Source organism: Pteropus alecto, unplaced genomic scaffold (genome assembly GCF_000325575.1).
Source record: "Pteropus alecto unplaced genomic scaffold, ASM32557v1 scaffold88, whole genome shotgun sequence".
NCBI classification, from domain to species: Eukaryota; Metazoa; Chordata; class Mammalia; order Chiroptera; family Pteropodidae; genus Pteropus; species Pteropus alecto.
In genome coordinates, this window is record NW_006494611.1 from 13018924 (window position 1) to 13035980 (window position 17057).

The window sequence follows — 17057 nt, forward strand, 5'->3', positions numbered from 1 at the left end:
GCACTGCCGAGTCCGTGAAAAAGAATGGGGCAGCTTTCGGTCCTTCGCCCCGGAAGCGCGGCTCGGAGTGTGGACGCGCTTTGTTAAGCGGCGAGGGTATGAGGGTCCCCGCAGATCCCGCACGCTGGGAGACAGCACTTTTCGGTTCTTCGCAAGTCGCCGAGTGGCTGAACGGCGTTTGGAAGCACCCGGGACAACCTGGAACGTGAAGTGGGGTGGGCGGGGAGTTTCCTGGGAGGCGAGTGGGATTAACTTTAAACACACAACCAAAACAACTCGTTGCCCACTCTTGGGATCTCAGCCGTGGCCAGGTCTCACTTCCCTAATACCTTTTGGAGAAAAGTCAGAATTTTGGAAACAAAAAAGCCCGCATAAACATGGCCTTATTTCTTCCTGGCATTCCGGGATTATCAACCAATCGGCTCTTTTCCCCCAGGAATACCTGAATCAGAGGAATAATTGAAAACTTAGAAGGACCTCATCTCTTTGGAAGAGCCCAGGTTCAATCGGAGACCACTAGAAACCATAGGGAGACCCAGGCTCAGTCATCTAGTTTGGGCTAAAGACAAGATTGATGTCCAACCGAGAGTCTCCACATTCAGTGCCTGCACCTAGAAGGTAGCCAATAAATATTTTTTCACTGAATGAAAAAAGGAAGCCAAAAGCACTCCGTGGTGTCCATGCCTTACCTCACATTCCATTCTTGGGCCCATCTACTTGCTGAAGGTGACCCTAAACTTCCCTCCCCAGCCGTCTGAACATCTCTTTTTTTTCTTGGAGACGGGGGTGAGGGAAAGGGAAGATCCCTATGGATTCTTTTGACTTAAGTCCGTGCCTGCAGCAGCTGAAGGAGTATGTATGATGGGAGGTGCAGGAGGAAAAGAATTGGGGGCCTCTTCTTGGCTTCTCTGCCACCTACAGTCCTACCCACATTTCCTTCCCTGTGGGTCTAGAGGACTGAGATGGTCTTCTCTGACCATCCCAGGCCCCCCAAAAGGCAAGTGCCTCACTCAGTTTCTAGGCCCTATTTTCCCCCTGTCTTCTACCGGCTGTCCTGATGAGATCTCTTTGATTATTCTCACAGGTACAGGTTGTCTTCCCAGCCACCGAATTCCTCAAGTGCAGAAAGTGTGCCTTTCCCTAATCTGGACCCCTGTCCCCAAGCCTGACATAGAGCTGAACCTGGCTGTGCACAGTAAATCTTTTCAGGCTTATTAATAAATGCTTGTCCAGGGAAGGCACATTTAGACTCAGTTACCTCATAGTCCATTTGTCCCTGCTCTTTGTGTCTATAATTAACCTGTCAGCCCTCTCCACATCTGAATTTATATATGCCATGAAACCTTTTATTAAGAGTGGAAGACACATTGGCAATCTGTTAAAAAGGCAGTTACTGCTTTAAAAAGTCTTAATGCACTGTGTAGGAATGATGCTATGGGATGGAAAACAATTCTGTAAATTCATTAGTTTGTACTTCATATATTCATTCATTCATTTATTTATTAGCACATGTTTAATGAGCATATACCATACTTCAGAAACTGTAAAATCCTGGGGTCTTAGAAACGAGAGGACACAACTTCATTCTCAAGGTGTTTATGGTCTAGTAGGGGAGGCTAATCTTTATAATGTCTTTGGCAGGTGCTTTAATTGAAAAATGAAAGTGACTCAGGGAAGGTGACAGTCTCATTCTCACAGTAGTTTGCTTGTTTCTTCATCTCATTTCCACATGAGAAAAATGTGGGCCTCTTCCTGGCAATGGGAAAGTCATTGTCATAAAGGGGCCTTGAGGTGGCTTTCTGAGATCTTGTGCTGGTCTGTTTTCTGATTCTTGCTTGAACTGTGCTGGGATGAGCTTTCTATTGTCTGAGGCTGCCTTTATCCAGCAATGAGTCTCACCCCAGCTACTGGCTGTGAGTTGAGGAATGTGAGTGCTCTGTAAACAGTGAACAATAGTGAGGAGGTGTGAGCACTGAAGAATGTAGCGCACCTTCTGGTTGGTAGGTGTGCTACATTTATCATCCTGGGCAGATAGAGTTTGCTAGTATGGTTTTATATATGTAGACTTTGAGTCTCCACACCAAAGCAAACCATGAAATTAGGCTGGGAGAGGAGTGCCTTTTATTTTAATAACTATGTTTGCTTTCTCCTGCATGGATTATTCTGGTATTGGCTCTAGTCTTTTGTTAAACTGCTAAAGCTTCTGAATATAATTCTGTAATCCGTGTACTTGAAATTGTTTTTTCTTTTTTAACTTATTTTTCATTTGAAATAAGAAGGTCATAAAATATGAATGCATAGCAAACGATTATAAAGTTAATACCTGTTTAATTGCCACGCAAGTCAAGAAATAGAACATTGCCAGCACCCCGGAAGCTAACTACACATGATATTATCTTGACTTATGGTAACCACCTCCTTTTTCTTTATAGTTTTACCACCTAAATAGGCATCTGGAACACCATAGCTTAATTTTGCCTGTTTCTGAGCAGAATTCTACAGAACACATTGTATGTGTGCGTATAGCTACTTTCACTCCTCAGCGTTTTCTATGTTGTGATAAAATTTCAATCCAGATTTTCAGCTTTAAATGGACATAAACTAGCTTTCTTCCTTTCCCAGTTTTTTATTGAAGGCCTCTACCTTGGACCTCTCCCTGATGATCCAGAGGCACATTTGCCACTGTGCCTGAGATTTTTTTCTGTCAGTTCCTGCTCCAAATCTACAGTTGTATCTCTCCTTGAGGTTTTTTTTTTTTTCCTCCCCCATGTCAATTTCTTTTTTCCTCTAGTTGCTTTCAAGGGAAGTCTTCAGAGAATCCATACCCAGGCCAAAATTGCTGCTCAATTTATGTTGACTGTTTTTCTCTCCCAGCAACTGACAAAAGACAGGAAGGGGTGGGGTCAGAGATAAGGGGATGCTCTTGTGGGGAGGAGCTGCTCATTTGCCTCTTGAGTCCTGGGGGAGCCTTTGCTAAGAGCAGTGTGGTTTTCTGGGGGGATTGCTTAATATCCTAAGTGGCGCTTCATAATAAATATTCTGTAGCCAGAGGGTCTTCTCTGATTTTTTTAAAGAGTGTTATTTCCGGACTCAAGTAGGTTTATATCATGTCGTAAAGGTCTAAAGAGCAGGGCTCATCTGTTAGAATATGAAAAGTAAGAAATGATCATAAAGGCTCATCATGCATTAATGGCCCTTGCTCTACACTTCTCATTCTGTGAAATCGATCACTTGGGAAGTATTAGCTACTCCAGCTGATCACTGCTGGTCTAAGGAGAGAGGAGAAAGAGGATGAATCAAAGGGAATAGAATGTAAGTGAATGCTTGAGCCCACTGGCCTGAAATTCACCAAGCCACGTTCTGACCCCCTGACCAGAGACCCTCCCTTTCCTCAACCTTCTGGCCAACAGTGTTGATTTGCCTTTGAGGAGAAGAGAGGGGAGAAGAATGGCTTTAAGATGACCAAGAGGAGACTATCATATAACCACTGAGGTCACACTCCTAGGCTGATTGGGACTGGGAGAAGCACCAAGAAATTGCTCTTGTGCTGGGACCAGGCTTGGACTGGTTTCCAAGCTGTCCTCATTGCCTAGGCTGTGCCTTGCAGTGCTCCACAGAGGAGAGGAAAGCTGGTCGTCTTCATCTTTTACAGAGAGGAAGCTCAGGTCCTCCCCATACGTTAGGTAATTTGTTTGAATTTACTTAATTTTTCATTGGTTGAACTACTTAATGTCCTTGTAAAGGAAAGCATCGAAACTGGTTAAAAGGAGCAAAAGTGGCTGTGTCAGAAAATTAATTTTTAAAGGATGATTTGACTTGCAGCATGTCTCAGAGGAAAACCTGGGGAAGCTGCCAGAACTTCTGTATGGAGCCTGGTAAAGTGTCCAGGGCAGCGACTCAAGCTGAGCTCCAGTCTAGAGCACCACACTGGGTGACCTTGGGCAAGTGACATACCTTCTTTAGGTTTCAGTTACAAAATAAAACAAAATAATAAGCAAATCCAATGATCTCGTACCTTTTGAATATGAAGGCTCACTTTTTATTGTTAAAAATTGTCCCAGCCTCTCTTATGGCATTAGTTGTACTTTCAACCATGAGTTGATTTGGAAAATATTTTGAATTCAGAAATGTTTTCAGATAAATTTGTGTTGTATTATTCATCTGTGAATATCTGTGCCCGGGCGACTCTTGTGTTAATCACAAGAACCTCCATGAACACTTGAAAGATTTGTGTGAGAAATATTTATTTGATTGGCTTGTGACAATGACCATAGTTAAAATGTATATAGGACTTTTTATATGCCAGGCACTGTTCTTAGTGCTTACTGTATTCTCTCAGTAATCCATCCTTACAAGTATCTTCTGAGGGAGATACAATTAAGATGCCCATTTTACAGGTGAGAAACTTGAGGCATGGAGCTGTTAAGTAGTTTGCCTGCATCTCGTGCATCATACAGAAGTGAGTGAAAGAGCTGGAATTTGGCTGAACACTCTGGCTTTAGAGCCCATGGCCTTAATCTCTATGTCATACTAATATTTTAATGGCAACTAACATTTTTGAATGCCTTCTCTGTGCTAGGGGTGCACTTGAATTAGCTTCTGTATTCCCCACAACCCATGACACAGGGACACTGGACACACAGTCAGTAAATTGCAGAGCTGGGGTTTGAAGCCGGGCAGACTGACTCCCACACCAACTTTAATCACTATATTCTGCCTCCTGATTAGCTGTAACTGTCAATATTTCATTGGTAATAATATGTTGGCACACAGCTCCAAGCAGTGCTAATGGTGGTACAGGCATCAGCATGAGGGATAAGACCAAGAGGGGACCCCAAAGCCTTTTGTGCCTGTGAGGGTTGTTGTCCGGGTTGCCTTCCAGCTGCTTTGTGGCCTCAGCCCGAGTGCTCCTGGAGCTCAGAGCATCCCAGAGAGCAGTACCTCTCCTTCCTGTACCTCCTGAGAAGCCAGAAGCCCTGGCTCCACCTGGGGGAATTGACAGTTCAGCTATGGGATTCTCTGCTCATGTGGACAGTGAAGAACAGAAGAGCAGAGGAGTTGAAGGGCTGGCCAGAGAAAAAGCCTGTTCAGGTGGCTTGGAGGGCATTTGGGGGCAGTTTTGTTGGCAAATGAAGACGATCAGGTAGTGGACAGATCTACCTTGCCCAGCCAATGACCGGCCTGGAAAGTGGCAGCCAAAACAAAATATACCCCTGAAAACCTAAGACAAAAAAGGTAATTTCTGTGTGATGCTTAGCACCTGTATGATCGTTGCTGTTATGAGCCTCAGTGTGGGTGAATGAGAGTGAGTGCTGGTCCGTAACTGAGGCCTGTGTTGTACTCCCTCGCACACAGTACACCGCCCTCTTGATAATGCCGTGAACATCGATCGTGATTTTCTGAAAAATGACACTCTGGTCTTGGAGGAGGCCAGATTCCTGACCAAGGACTCAGGGCCTAATTTTTATAGACGTGACTGCTAATATCAAACAAGAGAACAGGGACAGATGTGTCCTAAGTAAGATAAGGAAGACTAAAATGCATAGTGACAGGTTAAATTTACCTCCATTTCTTCTTCTAAAAAATGATAAAAAAATACTCATGCTTCTAAAGCTGAACACACCCACACCCTATGACCCAACAATCCTAGTTAAAGACTCAATAGAATTGTGTCCACATGGGCACCAAAAGCCATGCCAAGAATTTTCAAAGCAGCGCTATCCACGGTAGCCCTAAACTCAACTTGGATGTCTAACAACAGTCGAATGGACAAGTAAATGGTATAGTTGATGATGTCAAACACCACAGCAATGAGGGTGAAGGAATTATAACCATGCACAAGGATATGGATGAGACACACACACAAGCACGATGAGGGAAAGAAGCCAGACGTAAAAGGATAAACATATTCGTATATTGTATTAGAGCAATATGTAATATAAATATATTGACGTATAAATAATATAAAATTAATCAGGCAAAATTAATCTATGGTGTTGGAAGTCAGTATCACGGTAAGTAACCTTTCCAAGAAATTAGTGATGGGAAGGAGGCACAAGGGGGCTTCAGAAGGTCAGTTCTATTAACAGTTTTGATAAACGTGCTGGTTTCATGGGTGTGCGCTCTTTGTGAGAACCCATCCAGCTGTATTATTTAAGATTTGTGTACTTTTCCGTGTGCATGTTATACTTCAATAAAAAGTTTACCTAAAAACCCTCATGCTTATTATAAAAGATGAGATAATATAAAAATGTGGAAAGCATAAGGTAAAAACCTTCCCCATACCCTTCCCCAATTTTACCTCCCAGATGTAAATGCTGTTAACAGTTTGCTGCAAAACTGCAGGCTTTTTTTTCGATTCATGTAACATTTTAAAAATCAAATTACCATATCCAGGTGAACTATTTAGACATCAGTGCTTTGTACTTTTCGTCATATTTTTACTGCAGTAAACAAGAATTAAAGATATCTTGATGTGGGAAAATGCAGTCTGGGTATCAGCCTGATCTAGGTTCAACCCCTGTCTTGTCCATTTATTAACTGTGTGTTCTTGGGCAGGATTAGCCCCTGAAGCCTCAGTGCCCTCATTTGTAACGTGGGAATAATAGTACTTTTCTTCAAAGGTTGTGGCGAGGATGAAGATCATATGTAGAGAGAGCCTAGCACTGTAGCTCACACAGAGAAGGCATCTGGAGACAGTGGTACTATTAAAAATACACTAATGGTAGCTGCTATGGATTGAGTGCTTATTATGTGCCAGTCTTTTAAACTCTTTACATGTGTAACCTCATTTAATCCTTCCAGCAACCTAATTAGATTGATACTATTATGTTTCACTTGGTAAATGAAACTGAGGCATAGAGAGTAAGTTTAATTTGCCCAGTGTAATGTGTTTAGCAAATGCTTAGGCTTTAGGTTTTGGGGGTAGTTTTTGGAGCTATTTAAATGCACTTGGTGTTCATAGGGGCTTGTTTGGAGACTGGAGAGACTCAATGACTTCCTCATAAATAGAGCATTCTGTTTTGCTACCTGCTTTTTAAGTGTATTCCTCCTTAAGAGATGATGGTCTTTCAGACTGAGAGCAGTAAGTTTCTGAATTGCCACTCCTTATTATTGCTAGCTGCCTTTGGCACCGAGCCTGAAGTGAAACTGGATTAAGGCAGAACTCCTATACAAGTACCTGAACCCTACTTTGTTGCATCATTTCCTTGAGAAAATGGTTATAACCAAGAACATTTTGAAACATTCTTGGGGTTTTCTGACCAACCTGCAGAAGCTCATACAGTTTCTGTGGCTATAATGTGGTTTAAAGTCTGTGCCGTAGCCCTGGCCTGCAAACGAATTGAGTCAGAAATCTGATGAAAGGGAGATCAAATTCCACATCTAAGGCGTGCGTACTGCGGAGCTGGGTTCTGCTTTGCCCCCCAGTTCAGTATCTTTTAAATTTACATCTGAATACTTTGACACAGCCATTAAGTCAACTGAAGTTGTCTCTAAAGCCCCATGGCACTGAGATTGAACTTGAATTCCAAATTTCTTTATTCCAGTCTTGTATACTATTTTTATTAATGCTCTCTCACCTACTTGTAAGGATTTAAGATGATTTACAATGCAAAAAAAAAAACAAACCCCACCTATTTACAACATTTAAAACATAAGAACACACATAATAAGATTTAACAAAAAACTGGAACATAGAAGCAGAAAGAGAGATGTGCCAGGGCCTTTAAGTCAGGTGGTTTCTGAAACTGCACTCTACGTTTCAGTGAGTTTTCTGGCCAAGGCAAAATAGGAATCATGTCGAGTTGTTTAGACATCTGGAATGAAATTACTTCTACCATATTTCATTTGCATAGCACCTTCAAGGATGTCGATCAACATTATAGGGACTTTATTTATTTATTTTTTTACTCTGTTTTGGTAAGAGAGAAATACTAGTCTAATGGACTTGTTTTTTTCCTTGTTTTTAGGCGAGGCAATCCTTGGTTGACCTCACAGATTGCAAGGACCTTGTCAGCTTACAATCCCTTATTTGTCTCTGGTCTTCCTAGGTGGTCTCCCATCCAAGTACTAACCAGGCCCGACCTAATGGACATTTCTTTCAAGGGCCCTCTCTGTAATTTAATAGGAGTATAAGCCCTTGAAGTTGTTTTTTTAGGAGCTGAGATTTAGGTCTAAGTATTTTTTGTTTACCTGGCGACTTAATGTCATTCAGGAATAGTCACTATGCCCCTTGAAGTTTCCAAACCTGGTGAGCATCAGAATTTTCTGGGAAGGTTTAAAAAAGTGTAGATTCTTGGGTCCCACTGTGTAGACCCTCTTTAGTAGATCTGAGGTGGAGTGTGGAGATCCATTTATATTTTAAAACCACCAGGGGTTCTGATGACTGACTTATTTGGGAACCATTGCCTCATTCTTGTAAATATCAAAGTTTTTCCTTGAGATATCGGTGAGCTGGGTCAATTTCTCACCTAAATTTTAGATGCCAGTTCCATGGGGCAAGGTTAACAAATTCTGTGAACATTCAGGAAGTTGACCTGTATTTCTGTCCACAGGTGAAAGTCAGAGAACCTTCTGAGTAGACAGTTTTTCCCAGGGGGGTGGGGAGGTGGTGGTGGTGGTGGTACAGGAGAAGCTCTGCATTAGAAGTGTTTAAACTCTTCAACAAATATTTGGTTAAAACTCCCATCTGTCACAAGGATGACGATGCAATTTGTCAAACAGACTAGAACACTGTTGAGAGTAAATGAGAGTGCTTTTGATAATTAAGACGGAAAAATAGATTATCGTCCCAAGCAAACCAGGGTGTTTTATAATCCTGGTCATAAAATGTTTCTACGTATACTTTTGTTTTATATAACTTTTTAATTAAGCCAGTGGTTGCTTACAAACACATTTGCATGGAGGAGTCAGGAGGCAACATAAATGAGTTTTGACTCAAGGGTGAGGTAGTAAGAAAATTACATTAATAACTGCAAGAATGATAATAAATGGCAGCTGGTACCAGGTTTCTGTATTGGGGGCAATAGAGTGTGGCTGTGTGGGGGACTGTGGCCAAGTGGAGAGTGAATGCCTCATTTAGAGGGGCTAAGGCTCTGCAGCTGGTGCTGATTGTTACCATATGGGGATATAGGTATAGAATTGCTAGATTTTCTGATTTTTCATAAAAAGCTGAGAATATAAGATTTTGTATTAAATTTACCAATATGTAAATATTACGAGTAATTTAAATTTAGAAAAAAATAAGGTCGCGGGCTGGATTTATTTCACAGGCTATCAGCTTTCAATCTTGAGCGTAGGGAGTTGAAGGAGCCCCATCTAGCTGTCAACTGAATATGTAATTTTAATGGAACTGCTTTCTGAAAGGTCCACTAGGGGAAGCCAGCCTCCCAATGGTCGGCCCGGAGGCTGACTGGGTGACCCTCTGAATGGGTCTTCTCCTTTAACTGCCATTATGAGAGTATTGTCAAATTCAGTCATCTTAATCTCAGCAGAACTAAGACTCAGTGGTTGTTTCTGGACATAACTGGGCAGACATATTAGATGCTATGTTTAAATTTTTTTGTTGTTCCCCATTGTTTTCCAGATAAACTACAATCTTAGAAGGAAAATAACAAGGCTCTTAAAACAGCCTGATCTGTGTTTACGTCTCCAGACTCATCTTCCTCCTTTCCCTTCACTTCTTGTGTTTTATCCATGCCAGTCCACATGCTGGTCCCGTAACTTGTCATGTTCTTTCCCGCCTCTTGTAGTGCCTTTGCACAGTTTTAAGCAACACCTCCTCCAGGGAGTATTTCCTGATTCCACCCTTAGGTTCCCATTGCCTCTTTGCTTGCTCCTAGCACAGCACTCATCAGCTGTTTGTTGTACAATGTCTGTCTCCCCCAGGATTTTGTGAGCAACTTGATGACAGGCACCGCCCTTCTCACATCTGTATTCCAGTGCCTTGTGTGGTTTCTGGAATCTACAAACAATAGCTCACATTTCTAGAACTCAACAGTGCTCTGCCTGAATCATCTCAAGTAATCCTCACAACAGCCTTCTGATGTCAGGACTGTTACCCTGTTTCACAGATGAGAAGAGTGAGGCACACAGAGGTGAATATCCCACCCAAGGATATTTGTCGTACGAGTGGCAGAGATAGGACTTGAACCCTGGCCATCTGACTTCAGAAGGCACATCTTAATCAACAAGCTACACTGTCAGTCTTTTCAGAATGTAGTTAAGGATAAGCTGTTTGGTGAATGAATACATGAGAAAGAGGAGGAGACAGGGGAGGAAGGTTCCCTCTTCATTTGTCGTGGCCAGTGGCTACACATCTAGTTCATTATATTAGCAATATTTAGTTATTTAGATATAAGTTGAAGAGAGTAGGAGAGCTACATCATAGTCCTCTTCTGTGCCATTTAGAAGTGACATTAAACTCTTCAAAAACCTTATAATATGCTCAGGAGTCTGGCCGTAGTGCTTTAGAAATGCATTAGGAACTTGCAGCATAGGGCAGGTATACAGGTTGGCCTTTGAGCAAAGTGTCTGCCCAGGGTAGGGAGCAGGGGTGAAGGAGACATGAATGAATTCTGCAGAAAATGGCAGGTTGTTCACCAGTGGAAATCACTGTGCCTAAACTCGTTTATTCTCATGCACCAAGAGTCGTGTGGTTATGTCGTATGGTCTCTGGGGATGAAAGCGGAAAGAAGGGTTTTGAGGATGTCCTTTGAACTGGATCTGTTTCTTTAGAGGAGAGTATAGGATTTCTTTTTTAGAACTCGAAGCTGACTCCATTATAAGCCGGTTCTGATGGAATTTGCTGGTCAGGAGGAAATTTGAATAGATAGTGTGGTATGCTGGGTTAAATGGATGGACTCTGGAGCCCCAGAGCCTGCCACTCACCAGTTATAAAACCACTTAACCCTGTTCCTCCCTTTCCCTGTCTGTAATGATGCAATAATATTGCCTACCTGATAGCATCACATGAGGACTGGTAAAGTTAACCCTTAACAAATACTTAAACCGTGCTTGGAGCATACTGAGCACTCATTAACTCATGGCTATGATTATGATGAATAATTAGAGTGTGGTAAAGATTGGAGTCCACTAGTCAAGATGGGAACTAACTAATGTTGGAGACACAGGGCTTCTCTTGTGAGGCCCTTTTCAGTTCCACATTCTGAGCTGGGTGTTTTATAAGGAGTGAGGTTACTGGGCCCCAGCTCAGTACAGAGCAATTGAGATGATTGTCCTGTGGTGGGAGGCACCCAGGCAGCATCAGGAGTCTGTGACACTCCATGTAGAAGAACACAGTAGATGAAGCTACTTAATTCCGGATTTCTCTTTGGCTCTGGCAGTTGGCCTTGCAGCATCTGCTTGTGGCATCGTGGTAAAGCAGAAAGTGGAATTTGGAATAAGGAGATCTGGTGTCAAGTTTAGGCTCAAGCCTTTTAGCTCAGTGAACTTGAATCAGTCACAACTTCTGAGTCAATTTCCTCATCTGTAAAGTTATCTTATATGTTGGTGGTGAGGTTATCATTATTGAAACCTCAAATAGGAGATTGTATATGAAAGGATTTTGTAAAAGGCAGGTTCACAATTTGTTTAAATCAATTTTTTAAGGAACCAGTGGCTCATAAAAGAATGTGAATTTAATCTGTTCATGTATGATTCTGTCTAAACCCCACCTGATGATGTTGTCTTGTAACTTTCCGAGATGTCCTTTGGTGGCTTCCCATTAGTTTGGCTTAAAAAAATGAAAATCAGACTGAACGATAGGATGGCCAGGCCTCAATTACTCAGGCTCAGGGCTCTTAAGACTGGTTCTAGCTTGTCCAGGACCTGTTGGGATATACTTAGCAGAAATGCCTCTCTCACAAGACAGTTTGAACCAAATGCTGGAAATTACAGAGTTCTTAGCATGAGCATATGAAATTAAAAGAAACTTCTATTTTTATCTTTTCAAACCTTTCCCCCTACTCCCCATCTCATCATTTAGTTTTGTGAGTGGTCACATTCCAAGATAGCGATGTTGACGGAAATGATTATTTGATCCCTTGTGAAATAGTCATTTTTTAAAGGATAAAATGAAGTATCATGATTACATATTTAACAACACTAGATATTCTAGATTCCATGATTTGTTGGACAAATATTTATTGAGTGCCTACTATGTGCCAGTCACTGTTCTGGGCACTGAGGATACCATGGTGCCAGTGGCAGACAAAATCCTGCCCTCACACACCTTACTGTCTTTATTAGGCCCTCAGACATTAAATAAATAAACCCACGAAATAGATTTACAAACCTAATGTGACAAGTGCCACAATGAAGAAGAACAGAGTATATATTAAAAGGATGACAGGGTGAGGTGGGGGAATCTAACTAAGATTGGAGGTCAGGGAAGGCCTCTGAGTAGGGTCATTTAAGCTGAGACCTGAAGAATGAAGAATGAGAAGTTAATTGGGCAGAGGTTATAGCAAGTGCTAAGGTCCTGAGATGGGAAAGAACAAGGAAGACCCCTGCAGCTAGAGCTTAATGGGGGAATGGCAGGATCAGGGTGAGGAGGAAGGCAATTTTGTTGATGATTTTGAATTTTATCCCAAGGGGTTCTTTAACACTGTTAGATTTGGTCATGATAAATGCGTTCCATCCGGCTCCTCTTTCTGGAGGTAGTCTGCCAACCCAGAAGCATTGCTAATCCCAAATAAAGTGATGCTTAAGGCCATTGTTAAAACAAGGGGTCCCTATTTTTCTTTGGAAAAAAGCAAAATATACACGAAGTCACACCAGATCGGTCTTCTCAGGAAATGTGCGGAAAATGAGAGGCATTTGTTTTTATCGTATGTGACTCAGAGCCTCCCTCCACCCCATTGACTGAAAGGAGAGCATCTTACGCTTGTCTGTATAAACGTCTTTTTCCAGTGGCTAGATGAGAAGAAGGTCTGACCTTGGATCAGGGCTTTCAAAAGGCCAGCTCTCTGGTAGACAAATGATGGGAAAGCCAGAAAGGAAGGTTAGGAGGTCAAAGTCTCTGCACTGGTTTCTACATCCTGCTGCATTCCAAGAGAGTTTTGCCTGATAAAGTCATAACATGTCTGAGCCAGAGGGACCTCAAAGATCAAGTCACCCGCCCCTTATTTTATGGTCAGGATGCTGATGAGATGGGCCATGACAGCACCCCAGCCACCTCAGAAGGGCCACAATCTTCAGTTTGGTGATGGTTGATTGGAAACTGTGGCTGAAAACTGCATCAGATACGGATGTGTTATGGTTGGGGCCTTGAAGGGCCTCTGAGCTATGGTTCAGCCTTACAGAGACACCCAAGTGTTCACAAGATCTTCAGTTGGCTTCTGGAAGTCAAAGGCCTTCTCCAAGGGGAGGCCGGAACCCTCTGTGGCCTGGGCGTCTGGGTGCGTTACTGCCACTCTGCGCCTGGGGAGGCTTGGAATTCCCATCGAAGAAGGTCTTCTATGTCAAAGTCATGGACTGACCCGGGGATGACTGTCATATCTTTAGTATACTTCAGTTTAGAAAATACCTAATAACGAAAATGGCTCTGAGGTTAGTACGACTTCAAAATGAGTTTGTATTTCATTCATCGCAACAGCATTTATACTCACTCGAAAGATAGTTGTATATCTGTGTATGAGACATGATATTTATTCAGTCCACATGTACTGCCCAGTACGCCAGGTGGATTTCGATGATCCATTGCAATAATTGACTATCTTCCCCTGAGCATTGGTGGCCCATAATTTGGAACTACAGGTCAGAAACATCGGCCTGCAGAAAACCTGCCACCTATAGGGGATGACCCACTTCTCAAGTGGGAGGAAATGAACCAGTGTAAACCCACACTGCCAGATTTTAAACTTTTTTATTGCTTTTTTTAATGACAGAAGTAATTTAAGCTCATCGTAAAAACCAGAAACATTACAGAAATGTATAACTGAACAATTTGGTGAGCAGTGTTCCAGATTTTTTCTGTGCATAAATAACATTATGCTTTTTATAGCAATAAGATGTTACTGTACATGTTCTGTGTGTGTGTGTGTGTGTTAAGTATGACTGGTAATTCAGTGGGAAGAACATTGGGTCTGATTGTCTGATTTCAGAGTTTGAGTTCTAGCTCTGTAATATACTGGATGGATGACTAGCAATATGGTAATATACTAGTTTGGGTGGTCCCAGGTGAGTGACAGATCTTTCTAAGCCTGAGTTTCTAGGTCTCTAATATGAGGACTGATATTTGTCCTCCTTTCTCACAACATTGTTGTAAGGATCCAATGAGATAGTATATAGAAAAGGACTCTTTGTAAACCATAATGCATTCCATAAATATGAAGGATTGTTACAATTGACACTTATGATTTCAGTCCTCTTTCCTTTTTAAATGTATTCGTTCACATTTGTGAATACTTATTACCCCAGTGGTAACTTACTCAGTGGTTGCCTTGGAGATGAGTAGTAACTAGCCTGTTCTTTCCGTTTTTCCAGGTCACTCCCGGAAGCAAGGCTGCTGTGGCTAATTTATGTATTGGAGATATAATCACAGCCATTGATGGGGAAGATACAGGCAATATGACACACTTGGAAGCTCAGAACAAAATCAAGGGCTGCATAGACAACATGACTCTCACAGTGTCCAGGTAAGTCCTGTGGAAATGTCTGTTTCTTTCTGATCAGCTGGAAGCTGTTTGTGGGCAAGGACTGCCTCACCCATCTCAGAATGCCCTACACCCCTGAGCTAGGAGATTGCAATGACAGAGAGAGATGGCAACACACTAGAGAAAGCACTGAGTGTAAGCTTAAGTACACTACAAAAAAGGAGAGCTGGATGTTCTCAACAGGGTGACAAGTGAGGAGAGCGCACTGGGAGTTGTAACTGGGGTTGAATTCCCATTCTTCTTTCATGGAGTCTTGGAAGGGGCCCTGCCAGGGCATGATTTCCGAAGTGATTTGGTTCAACCTTGATGGCTCCCTATTTCCTGTTGGATCAAGTTCACATTCTTTATTTTAATCTCCTGTTATGTAATCTGCACTTTAATGTCTCATTAACCTTAGCTTCCATAGCTCTTTATCACGAACCTTTTGCTCAAGTTCTTACCTGTGAAGTAGGCTTTTGGCTTTTCTTTTTTCTGGTGCTACAGGACTAGTAGGAGGACCAAGTATGGGGGGCAGGATGTGAAAATATTTTGTATACTTCAGTATTCCACCTCCATGGAAAGCACACCATTTTATTACTACCCCCTCAAAAACACATTTCCCTCTCATTCTCATCTCCATTTCTATCTCAGTCCAAATCTTCTTTTTCAAGCCCTAGTTCAAGACATTCATTCGCTCATTTATTCATAGCTTAATTTATTTTTGATTCATTTACCAAAAATTGAACAGGTTCACCTTGTATATATCTGGCACTGCTAGGCACTCTGAAAATACAAAGATAAGTACAATTATTCTCCACTTGTAAGAGAGAGAAAAAAAACTACACTAATTAAAACTAAAACTAGACTGAGAAAATTGTTGTGTGATAAGTACAAAGAAATCCTTTGCAAGCTCAGTAAAGGAGGCATCACTTTTATTGGGTCCAGACAAACTTCACAGATAAGTTGGTTATCTGGTCTGGATCAAGAATGCTGGGAGAGAGAGAGGAGAAGCTTGTTCTGTCTTGAGCAGAGGTGGGCAGCATGAAGCATGCTCAGGAGCAAGGAGGCCAGTGTAGCTGAGGGTCAGCAACACAGAATGCAGTGAAGGAGGATCAGGCTGGGAGAAGTCCCAGCAGCTTGGGAAGCCTCTCAGGCCCGAGCGTGGCAGCCATTGAACATGATGTCATCAGATTAGTGCTTTTGAAAAATCACCCTGGTGACAAATGGAGGGGAAGGCAGGGGGGCGGGGTGGGGGTGGGGGTGGCAGTGGCGTGCAGAGTGCTAGTTCAGAGGCCAGTAGTCAGGCAAGGGGGTGCATTTTCCCACCCTGTTTTTAGTGTATATTATCAGCGTGAATGAAACAACAGCTTTGTCCATCTCTTGCAGATCCGAACATAAAGTCTGGTCTCCTCTGGTGACAGAGGAAGGGAAACGTCATCCATACAAGATGAATTTAGCCTCTGAACCACAAGTAAGTACTTGTTCACCATTACCACTCCTCTCACTACCAGCGTCTTTTCTCCTTTTGACACAGCTCAGCACACTCCCCGACTTTTCCTGCCCTGGAGGCCTGGAGATAAGACAGCAGGGAGAGCCCTCCACGGTCATTGCCGGATCTTGGCTCTAGTTCACTTCTTCCCGTAAGGGAACTGCAGGAGGAAAGGGCTGGAAAACCCCAAGTCAGTGACGCCGTGGCCTGGGCTGGAAGCAATGGGTAGGAAGGCAATACGGGAAGCGGGCGGAAGCCTTCCTGTGCAGAATAGAATAAAAGAAGGGAGCTGACTCGGCGGCTCATTGTGGATTTCAGATACGAGTGTGAATATAAGTTTGGGTCCCAAGGCCCAAAAGCTAAAGTCGCTGAGGGGAAATTTAATAGGAAACTCTGCCTCTCCTCCTAGTATCCCGGGCTCTGGTTTCCATGATTCTTAAGGTGAAAATCTCTGTTTTTGCTATGGTGAGACTCGTAGTGAGACCTTAAAATTACTAAAATGAAGTGGTAATTCATATTGAAAAAATGTGGTAGGGAGTCAATACACAATTTGTCAGTCAAAAAGATTTTCCTGGCACAGTAGACTGTCCTAGGATCCCATATTTGTAAATAAATCTCTCAGCACTTAGAATATAGGTGATTTTATTTCTTTCTTCCTTAACTGCATCTTCTAAGTAATCTAAAGTGAATGGGTATTCTTTGGAATAAGGGGAAAAAAATTAAAGAAGAATGTTTAGAATGTCTTTGTAAAATTCCTCATGCCTGACATACTGTTTTCACAAAGTATGTGTCTGTTGGATAAATTAACGAATTATTAATGATAAGTTAATAAGTAAATTGATAATGGCTTTTTAAAACTTTGTGATTGTTATCCATTTCATCCCAATTAAAGATTTGGATTCTAATTTTTTTCTCGATTTGGGACATTCATT

The 17057-nt window shown here is 42.3% G+C and overlaps 1 protein-coding gene across 1 annotated transcript in view; it reads left to right on the forward strand.

Annotated features, from left to right (window-relative positions):
- Nucleotides 1-17057, forward strand: part of PDLIM1 (PDZ and LIM domain 1) — a 38142-nt gene that overhangs the window by 400 nt on the left and 20685 nt on the right. The window contains exons 2-3 of the mRNA XM_006925934.2: nt 14488-14639; nt 16023-16107. Coding sequence (XP_006925996.1) covers nt 14488-14639; nt 16023-16107 — 237 coding nt within the window. The remainder of the gene's footprint in view (nt 1-14487; nt 14640-16022; nt 16108-17057) is intronic.